This window comes from Trypanosoma cruzi, genomic scaffold (genome assembly GCF_000209065.1).
Source record: "Trypanosoma cruzi strain CL Brener 1047053516287 genomic scaffold, whole genome shotgun sequence".
NCBI lineage: Eukaryota > Euglenozoa > Kinetoplastea > Trypanosomatida > Trypanosomatidae > Trypanosoma > Trypanosoma cruzi.
In genome coordinates, this window is record NW_001849316.1 from 1 (window position 1) to 22773 (window position 22773).

At 55.3% G+C, this 22773-nt stretch overlaps 4 protein-coding genes and 5 pseudogenes across 4 annotated transcripts, besides 6 other annotated features; 7 read left to right on the top strand and 2 right to left on the bottom strand.

Annotated features, from left to right (window-relative positions):
* Nucleotides 1–4375: a mobile genetic element.
* Nucleotides 1–5192: a sequence feature (areas not merged during assembly with more than two copies in the genome that could not be assigned to a particular haplotype).
* Nucleotides 4373–5116, bottom strand: Tc00.1047053507633.21 (annotated as a pseudogene).
* Nucleotides 5193–6202: a sequence feature (haploid, Esmeraldo-like haplotype).
* Nucleotides 5588–6205, bottom strand: Tc00.1047053507633.40 (mucin TcMUCII, putative; the record flags this gene model as incomplete). The annotated part of the gene is made up of 1 exon (XM_805602.1): nt 5588–6205. One exon carries the CDS (start codon nt 6203–6205, stop codon nt 5588–5590), a length of 618 nt encoding a protein of 205 aa, XP_810695.1.
* Nucleotides 6203–22773: a sequence feature (areas not merged during assembly with more than two copies in the genome that could not be assigned to a particular haplotype).
* Nucleotides 7970–8341, top strand: Tc00.1047053507633.51 (annotated as a pseudogene).
* On the top strand, nt 9065–10123 carry Tc00.1047053507633.59 (annotated as a pseudogene).
* On the top strand, nt 11377–14190 carry Tc00.1047053507633.80 (trans-sialidase, putative; the record flags this gene model as incomplete). The annotated part of the gene is made up of 1 exon (XM_805603.1): nt 11377–14190. The coding sequence occupies one exon, from the start codon at nt 11377–11379 to the stop codon at nt 14188–14190; it is 2814 nt and encodes a 937-aa protein (XP_810696.1).
* Nucleotides 15046–15069: a sequence feature (AT_rich).
* Tc00.1047053507633.90 (uncharacterized protein) lies at nt 15530–16801 on the top strand (the record flags this gene model as incomplete). The annotated part of the gene is made up of 1 exon (XM_805604.1): nt 15530–16801. One exon carries the CDS (start codon nt 15530–15532, stop codon nt 16799–16801), a length of 1272 nt encoding a protein of 423 aa, XP_810697.1.
* Nucleotides 17745–18077, top strand: Tc00.1047053507633.101 (annotated as a pseudogene).
* Tc00.1047053507633.110 lies at nt 18293–20014 on the top strand (annotated as a pseudogene).
* On the top strand, nt 20507–21229 carry Tc00.1047053507633.120 (mucin TcMUCII, putative; the record flags this gene model as incomplete). The annotated part of the gene is made up of 1 exon (XM_805605.1): nt 20507–21229. One exon carries the CDS (start codon nt 20507–20509, stop codon nt 21227–21229), a length of 723 nt encoding a protein of 240 aa, XP_810698.1.
* Nucleotides 22422–22773: a mobile genetic element.

Genomic DNA, 22773 nt, shown 5'->3' on the forward strand with positions numbered 1-22773 from the left:
AATAGCCATTCAGGAGACTTGGAAGTCGTCAGAGCAGATCGCCAGCATGCACACTGGAGATTATGTGCTCTATGCACAGTCGCGCATCGGCAAGGGAGGCGGTGTGGCGGTGCTGGTGCGGAAAACTCTCCGCTCCAAGCGTATACCTCTCACCATCCCCCAGCACGACACCAGCCTTGAAGTGGTGGTGGTCCAGGTTGCTCTGGACCAGAACCGTGATATTATTGTAGCGAGTGCCTACATGAGACCACCACCGCAACTAACGCAATCCTTCAGGCGGTTAGTAAACTGCCTTCCAGCCTCGTCGCCGCTCCTGCTGTGCGGGGATTTCAACATGCATCACCCACAGTGGGAGCCATTCTTGGAGACTTCTCCAAGCGAGGTTGCTGCAGAATTTTTAGAACTGTGCACGGATGCGGGACTCACCTTGGTTAACACCCCTGGTGAGATCACGCATGCCCGTGGCACAAGAGAACGATCCTGTATCGATCTGACATGGTCAAAGCATTTGACTGTGCCGGATTGGTCAGCTTCCGTGTCGCCGCTTAGTGATCATTATATGCTGACATTTACGCTGCATCAGGCATTTAAGGATACCATACCTTCGGCACCCCCTTCGGCACCTAAGTTTTTCTACAGTTGGGGGAAGTGCAAGTGGGATTTATTCATCAAGGACTTCGACGCACAACTTCCGGCATACGACTATAAAAAGCAGTCCACCGGCATCAAAGCTTTCACGAGAGCGCTTATAACTTCGTATCGATGACACTGCCCCCGCGGCATGCACAAGGACGGTCCCAGGCTTTGGGACGACACTCTCATGGAGGCAGAGCGGATGGCTACCGACAGCAAGGCCCGCTATCTACAGTTACCGACGCCCGACCGTGAGGCAGAAATGCAACGGACAAGGAGTCAATTCTTCCTCCTGCTCCGAGAGCGCTTGCGCAGCACGTATCTACGCCGCATCAGCAAGTTAAATCCAGGCGAGCCACTCGCATGGAAATACATTTCCGGACGAAAAAGGGCATCACTTCCATCTCCCACATCAATGTTATTAGGAGATGGTCAACACACTTATAAAACAGCAAGGAGAGCAGCGAATGCTCTCAATCGCATCTTTCTTCCATTTCACCCCTCTCACAAGGCAGTTAGGTTTTCCAAAGGCATCAACAGACAGAGTGCATCCTTGAACATTAATGCTTCTTTTCTTTTTGGGCAGCAGAACAACAACGAGTCTGCCGCTACATTTACTTCATTTTCTTCTACTTCTTCTAGCTCCGAGCCGCAGGATAAAAACGAAGCTGCCACCAAATCTGGTTTAGTTGCTCATCTTCACTCCCCTCTTGATGCACCTTTTAATCGTACGGAACTGCTTGCTGCGCTACGTAATACGCCTTATGGCAAGGCCCCCGGACCGGATGAAGTCTACAGTGAGGCACTGCGACATATTTCGTCAAAGGGCCTCCGATTCCTTCTTCGTTGCATTAACCACAGCTGGACGACCGGTACGATCCCGGTTGAGTGGAGACGCGCTACCATCGTTCCGCTCTTAAAACCCGGTAAGTCGCCGGAACTGCTTGAGTCATATCGACCCATCAGCCTTACCTCCATTGTGAGTAAGGTTGCTGAGAAAATGGTACTGAAGGGATTGCTTTGGGTGTGGACGCCGCACCCCCACCAGTATGCATATCGTAGTATGCGTACCACGACGATGCAGCTGGCACACCTGATACACGAAGTGGAGCATAATAGAAATCACTATTTCCAAGTGAGCCTTCCCAAGAAGAGCGGTATTGGCAATCAACTCCACTACAGACCCCATCGGACCCTGCTGGTGTTGGTTGATTTCAGCAAGGCCTTTGACTCCATAGATCATCGAGTCCTCAGTCGCTTGCTGGCTAATATTCCGGGGGTGAATTGTAGAAGGTGGCTTAGAAACTTTCTATGTGGTCGCTACGCGAAGACACGAGTTGGCCACAGACACAGCGATCGGCGTCCCATGCTGCGAGGAGTTCCTCAGGGGTCCGTGCTGGGACCGTATTTGTTCTCCCTTTACGTACACCCACTTCTCAATCTGCTGAACGGCTTTGCGGGTGTCACAGCAGACATGTATGCGGACGACCTCTCTATTATCGTTAAGGGGCAGTCCCGGGAAGACGCCATCCCCACTGCCAACATGGTTCTTCAAAAGCTGCATGCGTGGAGTCAGGAAAATGGCCTGGCCATCAACCCGTCAAAGTGTGAAGCTGCTTGGTTCACACTTTCCACGCACACGGAGTCCGATTATGATCGTGAAGGAAGGTGGCCGCTGGCAGTGACTGGATGTCAAATCCCAGTCATGACCATGGGGGCGTCGCGAACTACGAAGCTTCTCGGCATGGATCTCGATCCACGACTGACGCTAAATGCGGCGGCCACCAAGCAATGCGCTGCCACTTCGCAACGGATATCGCAGCTACGCTGCATAGCGCACAAAGAGGCGGGACCATCTCCACATGACCTACGCACTTTCGTCATTGGATACGGTGCTTCCAAATTACGCTATGGCAGCGAGCTCATATGGGCAGTAGCGACGGATTCAGCGAAGAATGAGATGCAGAAGACGTACGCAACCCTAGCACGCATTGTCAGCGGAGTTCCGAGCACTGTCGACCCGGAATCCGCGCTACTGGAGGCTAATATGCCGCCGCTCCACGTCCTTTGCCTGCGCGCGCGGCTCTCAATATTTGAGAACACACGCGCATGTCAGATGGACTGGATGCGGAGACCCCCGCCTGAGCCACCACCTCGCGCCGGTTTCCGCATCTCGCCATTATCTCGGGACGAGCTATATGCCTTCGTAGACGCATACACAAAGGACTATGGCATCACCGAGAGCTCACCACGCGAAGAGCGGTTCTTTCGCAGCTCCATTCCTCCCTGGTTTGCGGCCTCCGCTCACCGGGTCACCATCGGTGTGGAACTTCCGATAGACCACTCAATAACTGACGAAGAAGAGCTGATACGGGAAAAGCGCAGAGTCAGCGAAGAGGCTCTGGCGCTGCACAGCCATCGTTCGTGGATACTTACGAATAAGGGCGGTGTCGGCATTCCCAAGTCAGCAGGGGTTGGAATACTGCTTTCATCCCCGCATTCCTCGGAAATAATAGAGAAGGTCAGTACCAACGGCGGCACACGCCCATGCAGCCGCACGACGGAGTCCCGTGCACTGCTCCCGGCCATGGAAAGGCTGAGTGTCCATCGTATCCAGCACAGGCAAAAACCCTGCTTGTGGTTACGGACAGTCAGTCTCTTCTAGCGGCTCTAAACAAGGGCCCGCTCAGTCAGACAGACTGGACGGAGGATCGGATCTGGCAGCGTCTCTTGACACTGATGCGTGCTGGCTGGTCCGTGCACCTGCAGTTTTGCTACGAACATTGCGGAGTACACGCTAACGAGCCTGCAGATCAGCATGCGACGCAGACCACGGCAACCGGGCAACACACGGAGCAAGGAATCGCACGCATACGGCACACGGACCTGCTGACATGCATTAACACCCAGCTCACCAACAAGTGGCGTAGTACCATGCATCAGGACACCCACCACTACCTGCTTGGCGGCGCCAGGCCATCAGATCCAGGCGGCAAGCACCTGATCACTCAGGAAGCCCTCGACCAACAGGAACGGATACACACTGCACGGGAAGGGTGCGGGGAATCCGAGCTCTGGGGTCGCCTGTACTGGACTGTGAGAGACTGCACGAACCAACGCCGTTTCCGCAACGTATCACCGGAACAGTCTGCTTTCATGCGCTCCAACAAAGATCCCACTGCAGCGGGACGGAAGCTGTTCCCCCGACGACAAGGGAGGCCGACGCACCGCCTGTGGAGAGACGGCCCTCCACACAGCGTCGGAAGAAGAAATGCCGGCACTGTGACGCCACACTGGTGGGACACACGAACCACATCGGCCATTGTCGGTGCTTTCATCCGGAACGCCCTCCACCGCTTCCCGACCTCCACCGCGATTGCTGCGACACGGTCCTCCCCACACAAAAAAAGCACTGCACAGCACAGAAATCGCCGCGCACAAAACCCAGACGCTACTCGGCACCGCAGCAGCAGTGCCAGGAGGCAATCTCTGCTACCGCAGGATCAGCCAGTCTCCACAAGCGCAACAATTAGCCCGCAGAAAACACTGCACCATCTGCTTCCGGAATGTGCAGACGCTCTGGCTGTGCGCCAACGGCTGGGCATCAAGAAGGACCTTCGCACCGAAAGCTTCTCCCAATGGCAGCTGCCTCATAGCAGGAAACTCATGTCGCTGCTCGACCACCTCCTCGGCACCCTGATGACATCGTGTGGCTAGACATGTCGGTAAGAGCAGGGAAAAATAATAACAATGAGCATTCCCGCCACTATAGAGACGTGGTGCATCTTGCGATCCCGCTGGCGGCTCTCCTCTTCCACCGCTGTTTTTGCGCAGGAGGTCACCACAGTCATTTCTGTGGTTTGGTCGGCCTCGTGTTGTGCTCCGGGTTCTCCTCCTTCATCGCCCTGCGGTGCTTCCTTCGCCGTCCCCGGCACCTGTGACTGTCCCGTGACGGTTTGTTCCGAAGCCCGACTGCCCTGGGAGGTCCTCCCGCCACCAGCATGCACTCCACACGCTGCCTGCTGAGATGCGTCGGAGCGTGGGGATGCTGTGCCTGCAGCGTGCCCTCCGCCCAAAGACTCCGGTCCACTTGCACGCATCCGAGCAGCAGACGCGCTGCCAGTGCCGGACGGATTGCTAGTGCCACTTCGCAGTGGGTCGTTCCTGGATTGGTCCTGCCTCGTCGGTGCAGTGAGTGGTCCTCCCGAGGTGGGATTGGGGTCCTCACCCTCAATGCTTCCTCCACCCTCCTCGTCTTCCTGATTGCTATTGCCCTCAGAGTTCACATTCCCCTTTCGTCCAGAGCCACCGGCCACAGGTCCACCTTCCGCAGCCATCACAGCTTCCGCGTGCCCAGCAGTCACCGCGCCATCACCCGCGGGCAGCACACGCACCCCGTCGCATCAGCCCTCACTCACACGCACGAGCAGCTGCGCATCCCTGCAGGATCCAACAGGACGCAGAGCACACGGCCAGTCATCATCACGAACAGTGGAGTCGCCTAACGCTGCGGAGCCAACCTCCGATAGCACGAGAAAAGCAAAAAGATAGACACAGCCGCTACACCACGCACAGCCACCGCAAAGTCACAAATGGCAGCACCCCAGCAGCAGCGCACACACCACGAGACAGATGGAATCAGTACGATTGCAGAGCTCACACACCGCCCCGCAAACCACAAGCTTAAAAAGCAATAAAAAACAATAATTAAAAAACAGAAATTAAAAAAGAAAAGAAAACAAACCCAGGGCTCCAGTGCGCATGCATATGAGTGTGTTCGCGATGCGTTCAACGTGGCGGATGCGGGGCACAACGCGGAGCACACAGCACGGCAGCAGAAGCAAGTGAAGCAAAAAAAGATCATTATTTCCTCTTATTTAGTACAGTGAACCACAACACACGCGCACAAATCCCCGCGGTTGAGTGCTGGCACGCACAGCCCGCACACACCTCTTCAGCCCACAGCGGTGTACGCCAGCGCGGATGCGGCGAGCAGCAGCGGGGCACACACCCATGCAGAGCTGCTGAGGCTGCCGTCCATTTCGCGAAGACGCGACGGTGCGCTGGTGGTCGACACAGTTGGTGCCTCTGTAGTCGTAGTGCTTGGTGCCTGTGTTGTAGTAGTGGTCGTCGTTGGTGCCTGTGTTGTGGTCGTGGTCGTCTGAGCAGGATCTTTGGCCTCCCGAGCTGCTTTATCTGCGGATGTATTAGTGCCACTTTGTCTTCCTGTCGTACCGTCCTTGCCTTCTGCCTGTAACGTATTGGGCACGACATTTGACTGCGGTTTCCCAGCGGTCACATCTGGTCCTTCTCCGTCAACGTTTCCCTGATCCGGAACAGAACCCGTACTTAACGTTCCTGGCTGACCGGTCCCCTGTGGTGAATCTGGTGGTGGCGGTTGAACAACATCTACATTAGGTTTGGGGTCGGGCTCCTCCTTGGGGACTGGTGGCTGTGCTGTAGTCGTGGTCGTCTGGGAAGAAGCAACGGCTTCCTCTGCCACGCACACGGACGGGCAGCAGCAGCACAGGGCAAGCACCAACAGGGCGCACAGCAGACGGCACGTCATCATCGTGAGTGTGGTCGTTCAGTGGTGTGGAGCTGATCTGCACAGTGAGGGAAATGGAGAGCAACAGGAGAGACGAGAGGTGCGGCAGACACACACAGAGGGCACACCACATGAGGAGAGGGCAGCAGCCAGGCATGCACCGTACGCCGCACACCACGCACGACACACACTCCAATCCACGGCAGCAGGCACACACACACACACAGCCCTGCCGCAACACCAACACACAGATGGAAGAGGGAGAAGCAAACAGGAGCGGCACACAAGGCTCCACCGCATGCACATACGGCGAGAGCGGTCCGTCGTGTCGGCACCCCACACGGAGGGTGCGCACACACAAGAAGGTGCAGCGCACACAGCAACACAAATGCAAAGTAACAATACAAAAAGGAGATCCCCGCACACCACGCGGATTGTTGGTCCACGGGAAGTGCAGCCAATATTCATCACAAAGCAGCTTGTTATCTTGTTTTGGTTGTATGCTGCTACAATAATGAGTGAGTAGCGCAAGGGCCGTCCGTACAAAAGTGGCAAGTATTCCGTCGTGCGGGCTGGGGCAGTCACAAACAGTCGCAGTCCAGATTCCCAACGAAGAGGGCATTCCCGCAGTGGATGAGGCGGAGTCTCCCGTGGTCCGTCGGGGATCAGCAGCCCGTGGCGTCCGTGATGAGGCGGTGGCGGAAGAGCCTGGTCCATCTCGAGTACCCGCGTTTGTGCTTCCTGAGTGTCTCGCCTGCCGGCATGCTTGGCAACTTCGGTGGCGACCTGCGCGCGAGGCACCTGTTAAGAAGACGGTGGCGCCATTGTGGCATCCGCATGGGAGGCCCTCGCAAACTATTATAACGCCAGGCTGAGCACGTCCGGCATGTGCCCTCATACTGTGGACGGACAAGCGCACTCAGCCGCAGGTTGGGCAGGAGGACGTCAATCCGCCGCTCGCTGGTCGACAAGGAGTCGCGGTGCTCACGTCGGGAAGAGGTTCCGGCGGAGGCAGAGGCAGGCCGGCCACCGCAGTGAGGGAGGGACGGCACCACCGACACAGAGGGTTCCTTGTGATCCGCAGGGCGCGTGCAGGCCTGTCGAAGAGTGGGCAGGAGTCGCATCGCGCCTGTGCGCAGTGCCGCCACTCGGGGACCGATGTCCGGGTCAACACCAGGAACAGAGTCCTCGCCACACCGACAGGCGCCTGTCACGCGGTGTGCGCGCCCTCCTTTTCCTCCTGGGCATCCTTCCAGTGCCGTCGCTTCACGGCGGCGAGAAATTCCACGTGCCAGGCATTGACGCAGTCCTGCGAGAGGGATCGTGCAATCGTGCCATGACGGCGTCAGCGTCCGCTGTCACGTTGCGTGGAATATCGCAGTGTGATGGGAAAATGTGGATTCAGCCGTGTGACCTCAATCCGCCAGTGAATGCGGCACGGTACAAATCTCCTTGCTGACGTCATCGTGCACCGCCAGCGGGCCAAGGCGGAGTGACTCCATCGCCGAATGGGAGTCTGTGGCGACAGGAACTCGTGTGGGCGATTGGGATGCTGCTGCCAGGCGGGGAACTGGGAAGTGTCCGAGGCCATGCTCAGTGGCAGGACACTCCGCTTGGCAGGTGCATGCAAGGCTGCCAGCAGCTGCGCGGTGAGGCCCCACAGGGAGCGCGGCTTTCCGGGGAGTAAAGTGGCAGCGCGGCGGATCCAGACGCACGCACAGCGAGAGAAGACGGGCCGTCCACCGCCAACGCAGTTGCCAGCGAATAACAACATGATGACCATGAATAGGAGACTTATGCCCGCGCTGCCGTGGGCACGGACAGCGGCCTCGATTCACTCAGCAACAGTTATCTAATGCCCTTGGATGGTACAACAGCCACGCCTGAGCCCATCACAGTCCTAGCAAATGTTGAACGAGTGGTAACGTGTTGGGTGGCGCTGATGCCGCACCGACTTCTTCGAGCACAGCGCCTGGGGAAACCAAGATCCCATCGGAGTACAACGCAGCATCACTTGTTAGCAACGGTTTTTGTGAGCAGGGGCTTCTCACGGATTTGTTGGCCATGGCCGAAATTGGTGACATCGCCGTGCATGGGTGTGCGTCTCGGGTGATGTTGCTCTTGATTCTGGGGCTGTGGGGTACTGCGGCGCTCTGCTGAGGTGTGAGGGAGGGTGGAATTGTGGCTTTTTGTGGAACAATAACCGTGCACCTTGCCAGCATTATCCAATGAGTTGTGTCAATAATCTAAGTTTTTTTATTTTCTTCTGTTTATTTGTTTTTGCTGCTTTTGCCCTATTGGAATAATCAGCATCCCTGTGTTTTCCCCCAATGCCCGTTTGCTGAACTTTGTCATGAGTGACGTGCTTCTCTTCTTGTTTCCTTCCGCTGCCCACACGCGGTGCCGGCCTCATTGCTGTGCGTCCCACGGACTGCACAAGAGGAGGATTGGAAGAAAAGACTGGGTGACGCACGAAATGTGAGGAGAGTTGTGTGGGCTCACGGAAAAGCACGATATTTTTTGATTTTTTACTGCAGGCATTACGTATACAAGAACTAGTGGTCGTTTACGTTGCGCTGCTTGGCACATAAAATAAAGGACGTCCCTGATCGATTTTTTATTTTTTACTTTTTGGGAATTTTACCGGACTCTCAACTCTGCTGTTGTGCCTTTTTTACTGCTTTTTTAACTTTTGGTTTGGGGATCACTGTGCGAGCTCTGCAATTGTACTGATTACAACTGCCTCATGGTGTTTGCATTGCCATTTGTGACTGTGCGGTGACGGTGCGTGATTGCGTGACGTGTCTCCCCTTTTTGCTTTCACTCTTCGTTGACGGGGAGTTAGTTTGTGCTGAAGGCTAAACGCAAGTGAAAGGAGTGGTGATGATGATGACTGGCCGTGTGCTGCTGGTGTGTGCCCTCTGCGTGCTGTGGTGCGGTGCCGGCGGTAGATGTGACGAGGAGGTGGTGGAGATTCCTGCCGGTGGTGGTAAAGTTGCTGTGGGGTCGACTGGAACTTCAACGCCAGGATCAGATAGCTTAGATCCAACAAAAGGTTTGCCCAAGGTTAATCAATCAACAGAAAAGTCTGAAGGAAAATCCTTGGAAGGAAAAGAAGTTAAAAATGATCAACTGTTTGTTGCTCCTGGAGTGGAGGGTGAAGATAGAAGCCCTTCAGAGCAATTAGAAGAACGTTTGGAAAATGCTCCAGAACAAGGAAAAACAAAGCCAGAAATACAAAATAAAGAACAGGAAGTAGGGCAACCGCCAAAATCGCAATTAAATGTACTACAGCAACCGCAGCCACAACCGCAGCCACAACCGCCATCAGCACCTCAGCCACACATTTCTTCTTCACAAAGGGTGAAGGTGTTGGCGAGAACAGTAAGGGTGGAGAAGGTCAGTCCTCATTGGGTGTGGAAAATAGTGGAAACGAGGATCCACACAACCCCAGAGAAGAAGACTTATTAAAGAGTCCAGGTACAAAATCAGAAAGCAGTGAACAGGTCCAAACGACAGTGCCAGACACAGTACCGCCGGAGCACAAAACCCAAAATGAAGTGTTAACTCCGGAACAAAAGACGAATGAAAGCCAAAGCACGGATACATCCACGAACCTACCCGAAACACAAAAGGAAAATAAAGAATATTCTGCCTCCACGGAAAGTACGGCGCAGAGTACATCAACTGGCAGTAAAAACAAGAAGCTGAGCCATCTACAAGCGAAGAACCTTCCCCTTTTGAGGAGGAACACTCCACAGGGACGAAGACATCTGAGGAAGCTCGAACTCCGGATGCTGCAGCAACAGAAAAACGCCAAACTGGCGATAATGAAAAGGTTGGCGACAGCGACAGCAGCACCGCGGTCTCCCACACCACCTCCCCTCTTTTGCTTCTTCTTCTTGTTGCGTGTGCTGCTGCTGCGGTGGTGGCCGCGTGAGAGTGAGTGTGAGAGAGCCGTGCACCGCCCGCACACACACTCTTCCTTCTCTCTCTGTGTGTGTGTGTCCCCTTGCATGGACTCTCGCCCTCACCTCACCCCACGAAGCACACACAATAATGTGCCCATTGTATATATGCATGCACACCCATGCATGCCCGTTGGTGCTCTCTTTTGCACGACACGCACCGCTGCCGTCCTGCCTGGCTGCATGGGCGGAGCACCGTAACTGTTTCTGTTTTGTTTTTATTGCATTGAGTGGGCGACCTCTCTCTCTCTGTGTGTGTGTGTTTTGCTTTACGGGAGTAATGAGAGTGTGTGTGCGCTGGTCGTCCCACGCTTCGGCTTTTTGTTTTGTTTTCCTTTTTGATTTTGTGGTTGAGTGCACCCATTCCGCGGCTGCGTGTTTGTGTGTGTGATGATATGAGCAATTTGCGTGTTTTATCTGTTTCTTTCTTCCATTGCCTTCTTTGAACAATTGTGCCGCACAGCTGCTCTGCAAGTATATCCACTGGCAAAAACAAATGCACACACACGCCATTATGCATACTCTGTAGAGCGGCGTGATAGCTGAGAATGGATGCACGCACAGGATTGTGGCTGCGACGTCCCTTGCGAGGAAGGAGGACGGGAGCCTGCGGTTTATTTTTTGACACGTTGCAGGCGTGCAGTCGATTGGGTGGTGTGGCTTAGGGTGCCAGGGACAAGTGCGGATTGCTTCTTGCCCAGCAGCTGCACGTGCCAATGTGTATCTCCCATGCTGAGTATACTTTGGTCAGGGATTCTTTGCCTGCGTGGGTGATGTGCGCTGGCGGATGCGCTGGAAGGGTGAACAGTAAAACGACGGGCGGCAGCGCGTGGGCTTTGGGAAGGACGGTCGTGCTCTTTTGCATTCCGCTGGTTGTTTTGTGTGTGGGCGTCGCCTGGTGTGTGCTGAAGCGTGAATAACAACACACCCGCCGTGGCTTCTTCTGGTGGTGGCAGTCGCTGTTTGTTCCCGGTGCACTTCTTCTCGTTCCGTGTGTCTGCGTGCGTGAGTTGTTGTTGTGGGGAGTGACTGCGGCGGGGATGATGGTGCCACTCACAGTGTGGATGGGTGACGGTGCTTATTCTTTCACCCATATTTTATTACCCTGTTTTCTTCATTTCTTTCACTCTCTTACGAAGAAAGCAAACAAGCGCTAATCGCCACTGTGAAATTGTAAGGCTCTGAAAGGACCAACAGCACACACACCGCCCACACACACATATTTCTATGCTCTCACGTGTTGCTGCAGTGAAGGCACCCCGCACACACAACCGTCGCCGCGTGACCGGATCCAGCGGAAGGAGGAGGGAAGGAAGAGAGAGTGAGCCGCAGAGGCCCAACATGTCCCGGCGTGTGTTTAATTCCGCGGTGCTGCTCCTCCTCGTCGTGATGGTTTGCTGCGCCACCTGTGGAACTGTGCAAGGTGAGGAGGATCTGCCGGCAGTTCCAAAGTATCAATTGGAGGACATCAGTGAAGGTGATGGAAATCTGGAGTCGTTGGGTGCTCCCGGCCTTTTGAAAGTGGGGAGTGACGTATTTGCCGTTGCCGAGGCTCAATGCAAGAATAAGGATGGAGATAACGTCTTTACTGGGATTGCATCCCAACTTCTCACGATAGAAGGCGGTAACAGACCGGAGGAAGTGCTTAAGAATGCCAGAGTGATACAAGTTCTGGAGGAATTCACTTCTGCAAAGGAGAAGACGAGAGTAGATGTGAGCCGACCGACAACGGTTGTGGGGGAAAGTAATATTTACATGCTTGTTGGGAAATACAGCCGTAATGGTGGTCAGGAGAGTGGTGCAGGTGACTGGGGATTCTTGATGGTGAAAGGGGAATTCAGTGGTGAAGAAAGTAAAAAACAAATTGACTGGAAAGATACCAACGCTGTCCCGAAGACACCTTTGGGCGAACAACCTTCATCCTTGACAGGACTGATTGGAGGCGGCGGATCGGGTGTTAAGATGGAGGACGGTACACTTGTTTTTCCACTGGAAGGCACGAAGAAGGATGACGTAGACGCAGGAAAGGATGGAAAGACAACTACCGTTTCTTTGGTACTATACATGCAGGATACTAAGAGTTGGAAGCTGTCGAAGAGGATGTCTGCCGATGGCTGCAGTGATCCCTCCGTCGTGGAGTGGAAGGACAAACTCATGATGATGACTGCGTGTGGTGATGGCCGCCGCAGGGTGTACGAGTCCGGCGACAAGGGGGAGTCGTGGACGGAGGCACTCGGGACACTCTCGCGTGTGTGGGGCAACAAAAAGGAAAATGAGAAGGACGTTAGGAACGGGTTCACCACAGCGACTTTTGGTGCTGGAGGTGAGCAGAAGAATGTGATGCTCGTTGCTCTGCCGGTGTATGCCAAAGAAAAAGAAAAGGGTGAACTCCATCTTTGGCTGACGGACAATACGCACATTGTTGATATTGGGCCGATATCCGGGAAGGACGATGACGCTGCCGCCAGCGCCCTGTTGTACAAAAGTGCTGGAAGTGGAGCTGATGATAATAAGAAGGAGGAGTTGGTTGCACTGTACGAGAAGAAGAAGGGCGATGAGAAAGAAAAACCATCGCCCGGTATGGTCTCTGTGCGTCTGACTGAGCAGCTGGAGCGGGTGAAGGATGTGCTGGCGACCTGGAAGAAAGTGGACAAACGTGTCTCCCAGCTGTGCCCTTCTGAGAGCGCTGAGAAGGCTCCCTCACCTGACACTGCCTTCAAAAACATTAAGATCACGGATGGGCTGGTTGGCTTTTTGTCCGGCAACTTCTCTGATAAGACATGGAGGGACGAGTACCTCGGGGTGAACGCCACAGTAAAGAAGGGAACGAAAGAAGGAGCGGCTGCAGGGGTAGCAGAGACTGCAGAGTCTTCCGATGGAGTGAAGTTCCAGGGAGCGTGGGCGGAGTGGCCCGTTGGCAAGCAGGGGGAGAATCAGCTGTACCACTTTGCGAACTACAACTTCACTCTTGTGGCGACGGTGTCCATCCACGGTGTGCCGACGAAGGAGGGAGATACCCCCATTCCAGTGATGGGTGCGAAGATGAGTGACGATGATAAGAATCCAGTACTCCTGGGACTGTCGTACAACAACAAAGAGAAAAAGTGGACATTACTGTGTGGCGACGGAAAGAATACGGAGCACAGCAGCACTTGGGAGACACAGAAGGATACAACACGGTACCAAGTGGCCATTGTGCTGCAGAACGGCACTCAGGGCTCCGCGTACGTCGATGGTAAGCGTGTGGGTGAGCCATGTAAAGTGGAAAGTAAGGAAGATAAAAAGATCTCCCACTTCTACATTGGAGGGGATGGAAGCAACAAAGGGAGCCAAGAAGGCGTGTCTGTGACTGTGAGGAACGTCCTGCTGTACAACCGCCCGTTGGATGACAGTGAGATTTCTGCCCTTAATGCAATTAAACCCCCGATTACGCCTCCGAAGGACCCAAATGCGCAGGAAGTCGTGTTGCCTTCTCCTGGCAGAACACCGCATGCGGGACAGGAACCTTTGAATGGAGGCGAAGGTGCTGACGGTGGAAGTGCATCCCCATCAGCAGTGTCCGCTTCAACGACTTCCTCAGGAAGTGGGCAATCTGTGAACCAACTCGCGCCAGGAAAGCCTCCCGATGGAAATGAAGATGTGGATGTCTTTTCCTCGTCTAGCGGTAACCCGACGTTGGGGGAGGGGAGTGCAGATACGATACAGGGAGATGGACCACACAAACCTTCCGTGGGTAATACCGCCGCCGCCGCAGATACAAACGTTCTTGCCGCTAAAGGCGAGGGGCACGATGGACCCGCATTGACAGCTGATGTGAGCGTGAGCTCTGGTGCGGATGGGGAGACGGCAGGAGGAACGGATGCGCAGGAGGAGCAGGAGATCCATCCGCAGGACAGGGAGGTAAAGTCTGCGGCCCTCAGCAGCAGCCTCGGAAATTTGTCGCAGGGGAATAACACCGATGCGTGTACTGTAAGTGAGAGTGGACTGCTGCAGCTGCCGCTGCTTCTTCTGTTGGGACTGTGGGGGTTTGCGACTGCGTGAGGAGTGACTGGCTGCCGCGTGGGAAACTTGCGACCTTCCGAGCACAGAAATACTATTCCCATGGGAACAAATTTCACTCATAAATCCTTTTTTTTGCTTATTTTAAAATCCTTTTACTATTTGCTTCTTTTTGGTTGATTTTACTTTTTTTTTCTAATCCCTCGTTCCTTCGCTTTTTTGCTTTTGGGGGCAATCACTATGGACGTTTTTTCTTCTTTTCTACTCTTCCCTCTTTAATTGTTTGTTGCTGCACTCTTCCTGTGAGGGGTGCCGTGTGTTTCCGCCCAACTGCTCCACTCGCACACCCACCGACACGCTCATGACGACGGCCCTGTGCGCCTCGCCTGCTGCACGCATGAGGAGGGGCCGCGACGAACGGCGCGCTGAGGGAGCCGTGACGTGTGGGCGTGCGACGAGGGCCTGTGGGGCGGAGCACACATTTCTTCCCTCTTGTTTTGTTTTCTTTGCGGCCAGGGCTGGCAGACACCCGCAGCGCCACACAAACACAGCCACACCCTGCCGCCGATGATTTCTTTTTTCTTTTGCTGCGCTCAATCTCCCGATGGAGTGACGCGACTCCCGTCGTGTCTGCGTGCTTCTCTCAGTCCCCCCACACACGAGTGACTGTGCTCTGCGGGCCGCACTCACGCGCCGATGAGAGGGCTGCGGGGAGCAGCAACACGCAGATGACCCCATGAAATATAAACGATGTGCGGACACATGGAGGCCGGACGGTTGAAAGACATTTAAATATCTTTTAGTTTTTGGGCAAAATATACAGACAGTTTGGTGTGGCCACACGGCAGCCGGCAGCTCTTTAAATGTTATTTGTGTGGAACAGTAATGGACGATTTCTTTTTTTTTATTTATAATTATTTTGTGTGGTGGGGTTTGTATAAGACGAAGGGGACGTTTTTTTTGTTTTAAATAAGTCTTGTGTGAATTGCCGCTGCTCGGACTGCAGTGCAATCATGAGTTTGAGCGGTCTTTTTCCTGTTGTTTCCGCCATGCGTCTCTGCTGTACATTTTTGTGCGTCTCTCCACATACTCTGCTCCCTCTTTTCTACTTCTTTGCTTTGTGTTTCTGCAGGCACATACGACCACGCACACAAGATGCACATTGCAGTGGATTTGAATGCTCCTTTTGTAGTGCATGGAGGCAGTTGCGTGTGGCGGCTGTTGTCTTCTTTCGTGGCCATGAGGAGAAGGAAAGAGGGAGAGCGCAGCCCGACTCTCTTTTCCAGCGGGTGTGATGCACTGCGTGTGACTGCGTTGAGTTGAGCTCCGTGTCCCATTGAGGGCGGGATGGCGGGAAATTTTGTTGCCGTGTTATGGTTGGATGAGGGTTCGCTTGCGGTTGTGGCTGGTGTGGTGGTGCTCGTCCGTGTGCGTGACGGCGGCTGGGATTCCTGGAGATGTATCTGGTGATGCGGATGCGGTGGTTGTGCCGGTGGATGTGTCGTGTGCTCCGAGTGACGGCAGCCTGAGCTATCGCGTGTGTGTGTGGGCGTGGACGAAGTGTTCTGCTGCCAGTGCTGAGGCTCAGCATGAGAATTACATTTTCAGTGGCTTTGATGTGCGCATGCATGGCAGGAATGGTGAGCTGGGTGCTGTGTGCCATGTGGCCAATGCGGTGCACACATGTAGCAACTGTGCTGTCAGCTGTGCAACGGAAGAGGAAGGGGCCACCGTTGCCTTCACGATGAATGTGACGGCACATAAATACGCCGGCCCTTATGAATTGTTGTGGCGCCAATTTCCCCCCGATGGAACCATCCATCCGCCTGCACGGAGCAGCGATGCTGACCGGACGGGCATCTGTCAGTTGCCGCCACCCCGTGAAGGGAAGGATGACACAAAATCCGGCGAGACAACTGCGCCGCAAGTGAATGCTGAGCCGTCACGTCAGAACGAGGATTGGCGACGGTCTGCGGCGGCTGACGGACCCAACACCGTCGATCGGAGTCCCGCATCCAACACGGCGACCAACACGTCCGAGACGAGGCCTGAGTTTGCCTTTGTTCGGAACATAACGGTGGCTCCGACACCACCCAAGAGGAAGCCTAGCATTGCCATGAGTCGGAACATAGAAATGGATCTGAATGCATTCGTGACGAAGACTGCGCTCGCCACCGCGTTGAGGAAGGCAGTGGGCTCGAGGGATGCCCGTAAGAGTGAGGCCGTTGACGGCAGCGGCGAGCACGTTCCTGGGAAAATTGCGGGAGGAATGAATGGTCACAACGTCCCCGGAACACCAAAACGGCATCAAGAAATGTGTCCTTGCGCGATCTGGAGCGGCGTGAGTCCAGACGGCCGCCTCGTCCTGTTTGACGACGTGGAGTTGATACCACGCGATTCAACTGGCGGCCGCACAGCGCGTGTGTGCGTGTCTCTGGCGTTGCTGCTGCTGCTGCTGGAACTGTGTGGAGTTGTGGTAGTCTTTCGAGCGAAAGAGGGTGGAATTGTGACTCCCCACGGGGGATATTTGCCGCATACTTTGCGGTTTTTATGTCAATTTTTCTTCTCCTCTTTTTTAATGATTTACGGATCGCTTTTTAAACCTTTTTTTCTTCTTTGTAATGTTCTTTTTGATGCTTTTCCACTGGAGTAATAAGTGCCCTTTTTTTTCTCATTATTTAATGTTCGGTTGATGTGCACTGGAATGGGCGACGTGTTTTCTCTCTTGTGTGTTTCTTTTTTGCTGTTGCCCACACGCGGTGCCGGCTCCGCTGCTGTGCTTCCCACGGACTGCAGGAACGGGGATTGGATGAAGAGGCCGGATGCCGCGTGAAATGTGAGGGATGTTGTGTGGGCTGGGAGTAATAAGATTTTTTTCTTTTTTCATTACATTTTTTACTTGTGCAGGTAATATTTATACGCACGTGATCGTCTTGTGCTGCATGGCACACGAAATGGAAGTCCTACTGATTCATTTTAGTTTCTTTTTTAAAAAATCCCTGCGGACTTCTTTTTGTCCGTGCCGTGTCCACTGTCACTGTGTGCCTCCGTGTGTCGTTGGGTGTCCCTCTGCTGGCTGTGTTTCTGAACTGCCCTCATATCTTTTTCTTCATTTCTGCTAGAGGCGCCGATGGTTTGCGACGACGGTTGTTTGTGCTACCCATTGCGATGGCACGAGGGTGACTGGGCGCCGGCCTCCTGAGTGCCCTCGGAGGGAGAAGATGGTGTGCGCCGTGCCTCACTGTGAGTGTGGGACGCCACTAGCCGTGCGGAGAGAAGTAAATGGCTGTGCGGTATGTAATTGGATGCACCCCGTCGCTCTCGTTGCCGCCGTGTGTGTGCTGAGCGCATGGCAGTATCTTGCGGTGCGAAGTGGATGGCATTTCTTCCGCGTGTGCCCTCGTGCATGTGCTGTGCGGCGGGCATCTCTTCCCCATGACACCGCCCTTTTGTGTGGGACAGTGGAGGGAAGTGGAGATGTGTGAGGGAGTGAGGGTGGCCGTTGTTTCCCCACATTTGCTTCTTCCACACACGTGGCGCCTCTCGGCAGCCTCTCGCAGCACCAGGCCGTGGATTGAGAGGATGTGAGGGTCTGCTCCAAGTACACGGAGGACGACAAGATGCAGTTCATGACGGCCAACCTGATCGGCCTGTGGTTGCAGCGCATGGAGCACGTGCGCCTGTACACGTTGGGTGTTGCGTTCATGATTGGAGAGGAGAGGCGGCACGACACTGTGGCGCTGTGGGTGTTGCGCGGCCGGGGCATGCCGACGATTGTGAGGGACGTGGAGGACACGGAGCTGTTTGACTGAGGGAGGAGGTGTCGTACGTTGCGGCGCAGCGGGAGCGCATGACGGACTGCGTGTGCTGGAGGGGCGCGTGTTGAAGTGGGCGTGGCGTGCCTGTGAGGGACTGGGGAGAGGGAATAACAGTAACAATGACTGTGAGAGTGTGAGGAACAGGGCACTGGCGAGGAGCACTTCTTTTTTTGATTGTTGTTGAACCATGCCCACCCAATTGTTGTTGTGGTGCGTGACTCTCATTGATGGATGGGACGGTTCTTGGCTTGTCTCTCCTTTTGCTTTTGCTCTGCGTTGACGGGGAGTTAGTTTGTGCTGAAGGCCACACGCAAGTGACAGGAGTGATGGCGATGATGTTGACTGGCCGTGTGCTGCTGGTGTGTGCCCTCTGCGTGCTGTGATGCGGTGCCGGTGGTGGTGACGCGTGGCCTGTGTGCTACTGCGCTGATGGTGGAATGGACGACGCGGGGCTTGCGAGGGGAATGGATGGCGAAGTGGTGTTTGCGAGGAGGGACTGCGTGTCGAGTGCCGCCTTACGGGGAGTAGCCGCGGCGGTACCGGCCGGTGAGGACGGCGGCGTTGGTGCAAGCGGAACGCTCAACAGTGATTCAGGACAACCACCGGTCGGTGATGCAGGGAGCGGGACTGAAGCTCAGCGGCAGTGGGGCTGCACCAATGGCTTCATCTTCTTCTGCTGCCGATACAGACGCTGCCAGCAGTACTCCTGTCTCGGGTGCTGGTGGTGGTGTTGGCCCCAAGCAGCAGCCCGCAGTTGTCTCCGGCGTCCAAGACGATCCTCCCGCTGGTGGAAGTGAGGCAGGAGAAAGGGAGGAGGCAGGCTCAGCATGCTGCGGCGAAGAGCCGTCAATGTCGAGTGTGTGCTCCCAACCGCCACAATTTTCTGCGGGGTCGGCAACTCTCACCGTGGAAGAGAGGGATGGAAAGAAAGGCGGCGCGTCAGTTACAAATATTCAGAGCGAGTGGGCACAACAGGAACGAGAAGGGCCACACGTGCTCAGGACGGGGGAGAGCGCACGGAGAACTCCAGCACCAGCGCCAGCAGAAGGACAAACAGCACATGCGACGCAGCCGTCCGAGGACTCAGCAGAGCATGCAGCTGCACCCAGCTCGGGTCTCACACGGGGCGCATCGAACGGCGACAGTCAAGAGCAAACACCGCAGCCTCAAACAGCGACTGACGCTGAGCAGAGTGTGTCCGTGGTACAGGGAGTGCCAGAATGGGCTCGGGAGGACCAGGGGATGTGGTGAAAGGAGCAAAAAGAAATCCGTAATGTTTGACTGGCAGCGCGCACAATGCAGAGCACGCACCTGCAGCTGAAGCACCCGAATGACTGTCTGCTTCAAGCACCAGTCGCTCCCCTGGACATCCGGGCACAGAGTCTGCTTCAAAGTCGCTCTCTGGAAATTATCGATCGTTTACGACCGGTGCAGCAGAACAGGGAGAAGCACGGCCAATGCCCCTGCGACAGCCAAAACCGCCGGCACAAGGAGGTGCAGAGGAGGAAGCTGCATCGGAAGAAAAAAGAAGCATGGGAGGAATTGCCGCCAACAGCAGCAGAATAAGAGGCGCCAGCAGACCCATCAGAACCCCCACCGAAATCACCACCACACAGCGCACTGCCATCCTCAACGGAAGTTCCAGCGACCATGAAGCCAACAGAAGATCTGCAGAAAAGGCACTGAACCAACAGCGGATGCAAGGCAGAATGCAATAACTGAGGGTCAGGCTGAGACAGCTTCACCATCTTCTTCTGCGGATGCTGCTGCTGCCGCCAATGACGCTGACGCGGGCAATGCGTAGATTTTGAACGGTGGTTCCGCATCTCATGCCGCTGTGCCGGAGGGAGAACACCAACATGAACGAGAGGATGGCAGCGAGAAGGAAACAACATCATCTACAGCCACAGACAAAACGAATAACCCAGCGGCGCCTGGCGACAGTGACAACATCGATGCTGTTTTCCACACCACCTCCCCTATTTTGCTTCTTGTTGTTGTTACTTATGCGGCCGCAGTTGTGGTGACTGTGCCTGCATTAAATTGAGTGCGATGAATGTGGACGAAGGCCTACTGCAAATGAACTGCTTGTGATGAATATTGGCTGCACTTCCCGTGGACCAACAATCCGCGTGGTGTGCGGGGATCTCCTTTTTTATTGTTACTTTGCTTTTGTGTTGCTGTGTGCGCTGCACCTTCTTGTGTGTGTGCGCACCCTCCGTGAGGGGTGCCGACACGACGGACCGCTCTCGCCGTATGTGCATGCGGTGGAGCCTTGTGTGCCGCTCCTGTTTGCTTCTCCCTCCTCCATCTGTGTGTTGTTGTTGCGGCAGGGTTGTGTGTGTGTGTGTGTGCCTGCTGCCGTGGATTGGAGTGTGTGTCGTGCGTGGTGTGCGGCGTACGGTGCATGCCTGGCTGCTGCCCTCTCCTCATGTGGTGTGCCCTCTGTGTGTGTCTGCCGCACCTCTCGTCTCCCCTGCTGCTCTCCATGTCCCTCACTGTGCAGATCAGCTCCACACCACTGAACGACCACACTCACGATGATGACGTGCCGTCTGCTGTGCGCCCTGTTGGTGCTTGCCCTGTGCTGCTGCCCGTCCGTGTGCGTGGGACGTTCTACGGAGGAGACCATTGTTGTTCGTGAGGTTGATGATGTAAAGGAGCCCACCAGCTCGAGTACTTTGTCCTCTGAGTCGCAAGTGGAGGACAATTCCCATGAGGAACGGGGTTCAGGTACGGGGTCCAGTGAGGAAGGGAAAACAAAAGTGCCAGTGACCCCAGGTTCTTCCGGTGCCGTAACGCAATCAAATGAGGCGAAAATGCCGGTACAGACAGGAGAAAAGAAAGGTACGACAGAAGATGAAAATGGTACAACAGCGCCAAAGTCGCAAAGTAAGGGGTCCACTGTGGAACAGGGAGAGGCTGACGTAGGTGGAGTAAAAAGTTTGACAGCTCCGAAACGGCAGTCAGGCGATGCTATCGATACTGTACACGAAGAAGATGGGAGTACGACAGGGCCACAAAGCCGCACGACTAAATCCGCAGACCAAACAGATCGAGAAACCAAAGATGCTGCCGCGACGACCACGACGACCACCACTACAACAGAGGCACCAACTACTACAACCACTGCGCCAACTGCGATGACCACCCGCGCACCGTCACGTCTTCGCGAAATCGACGGCAGCCTCAGCAGCTCTGCGTGGGTGTGTGCCCCGCTGGTGCTCGCCGCATCCGCGCTGGCGTACACCACTCTGGGCTGAAGAGGTGTGTGCGGGCTGTGCGTGCCAGCACTCAACCGCGGGGATTTGTGCGTGTGTGTTGTGGTTCACTGTATAAAATAAGGGAAAATAATGATTGTGTTTTGCTTCACTTGCGTCTGCCGTGCTGTGTGCTCCGCGTTGTGCCCCGCATCCGCCACGTTGAACGCATCGCGGACACACTCATAAGCATGCGCACTGGAGCCCTGGGTTTGTTTTCTTTTGTTTTTTAGTTATTGTTTTTTAATTATTGTTTTTTATTGCTTTTTAAACTTGTGGTTTGCGGTGCGGTGTGCGAGCTCTGCAATCGCACTGATTCCATCTGTCTCGTGGTGTGTACGCTGCTGGGGTGCTGCCATTTGTTGCTGTGCGTGGTGTAGCGGCCGTGTCTCCCTTTGTTTTTCTCGTGCTATCGCAGGTTGGCTCCGCAGCGTTAGGCGACTCCACTGTTTGTGATGATGACTGGCCGTGTGCTCTGCGTCCTGTTGGCTCCTGCGGTGATGCGCAGCTGCTTGTGCGTGTGAGTGAGGGCTGCTGCGACGGGGTGCGTGTGCTGCCCGCGGGTGATGGCGCGGTGACTGCTGGGCACGCGCGGGGTGTGATGGCTGCGGAAGGTGGACCCGTGGCCGGTGGCTCTGGACGAAAGAGAATGTGAACTCTGAGGGCAATAGCAATCAGGAATACGAGGAGGGTGGAGGAAACACCGCGGGTGAGGACCCCAATCCCACCTCGGGAGGACCACTCACTGCACCGACGAGACAGGACCAATCCAGCAGCGACCCACTGCGAAGTGGCACTAGCAATCCGTCCGGCACTGGCAGCGTGTCTGCTGCTCGGATGCATGCAAGTGGACCGGAGTCTTTGGGCGGAGGGCACGCTGCAGGCACAACATCCCCACGCTCCGACGCATCTCAGCAGGCAGCGGGTGGAGTGCATGCTGGTGGCGGGAGGACCTCCCAGGGCAGTCGGGCTTCGGAACAAACCGTCACGGGACAGTCACAGGTGCCGGGGACGGCGAAGGAAGCACCGCAGGGCGATGAAGGAGGAGAACCCGGAGCGCAACACGAGGCCGACCAAACCACAAAAATGACTGTGGTGACCTCTTGCGCAAAAACAGCGGTGGAAGAGGAGAGCCGCCAGCGGGATCGCAAGATGCACCACGTCTCTATAGTGGCGGGAATGCTCATTGTTATTATTTTTCCCTGCTCTTACCGACATGTCTAGCCACACGATGTCACCAGGGTGCCGAGGAGGTGGTCGAGCAGCGACATGAGTTTCCTGCTATGAGGCAGCTGCCATTGGGAGAACCTTTCGGTGCGAAGGCCCTTCTTGATGCCCAGCCGTTGGCGCACAGCCAGAGCGTCTGCACATTCCGGAAGCAGATGGTGCAGTGTTTTCTGCGGGCTAATTGTTGCGCTTGTGGAGGCTGGCTGATCCTGCGGTAGTAGTGATTGCCTCCTGGCACTGCTGCTGCGGTGCCGATCAGCGTCTGGGTTTTGTGCGCGGCGATTTCTGTGCGGTGCGGTGCCTTTTTTTGTGTGGGGAGG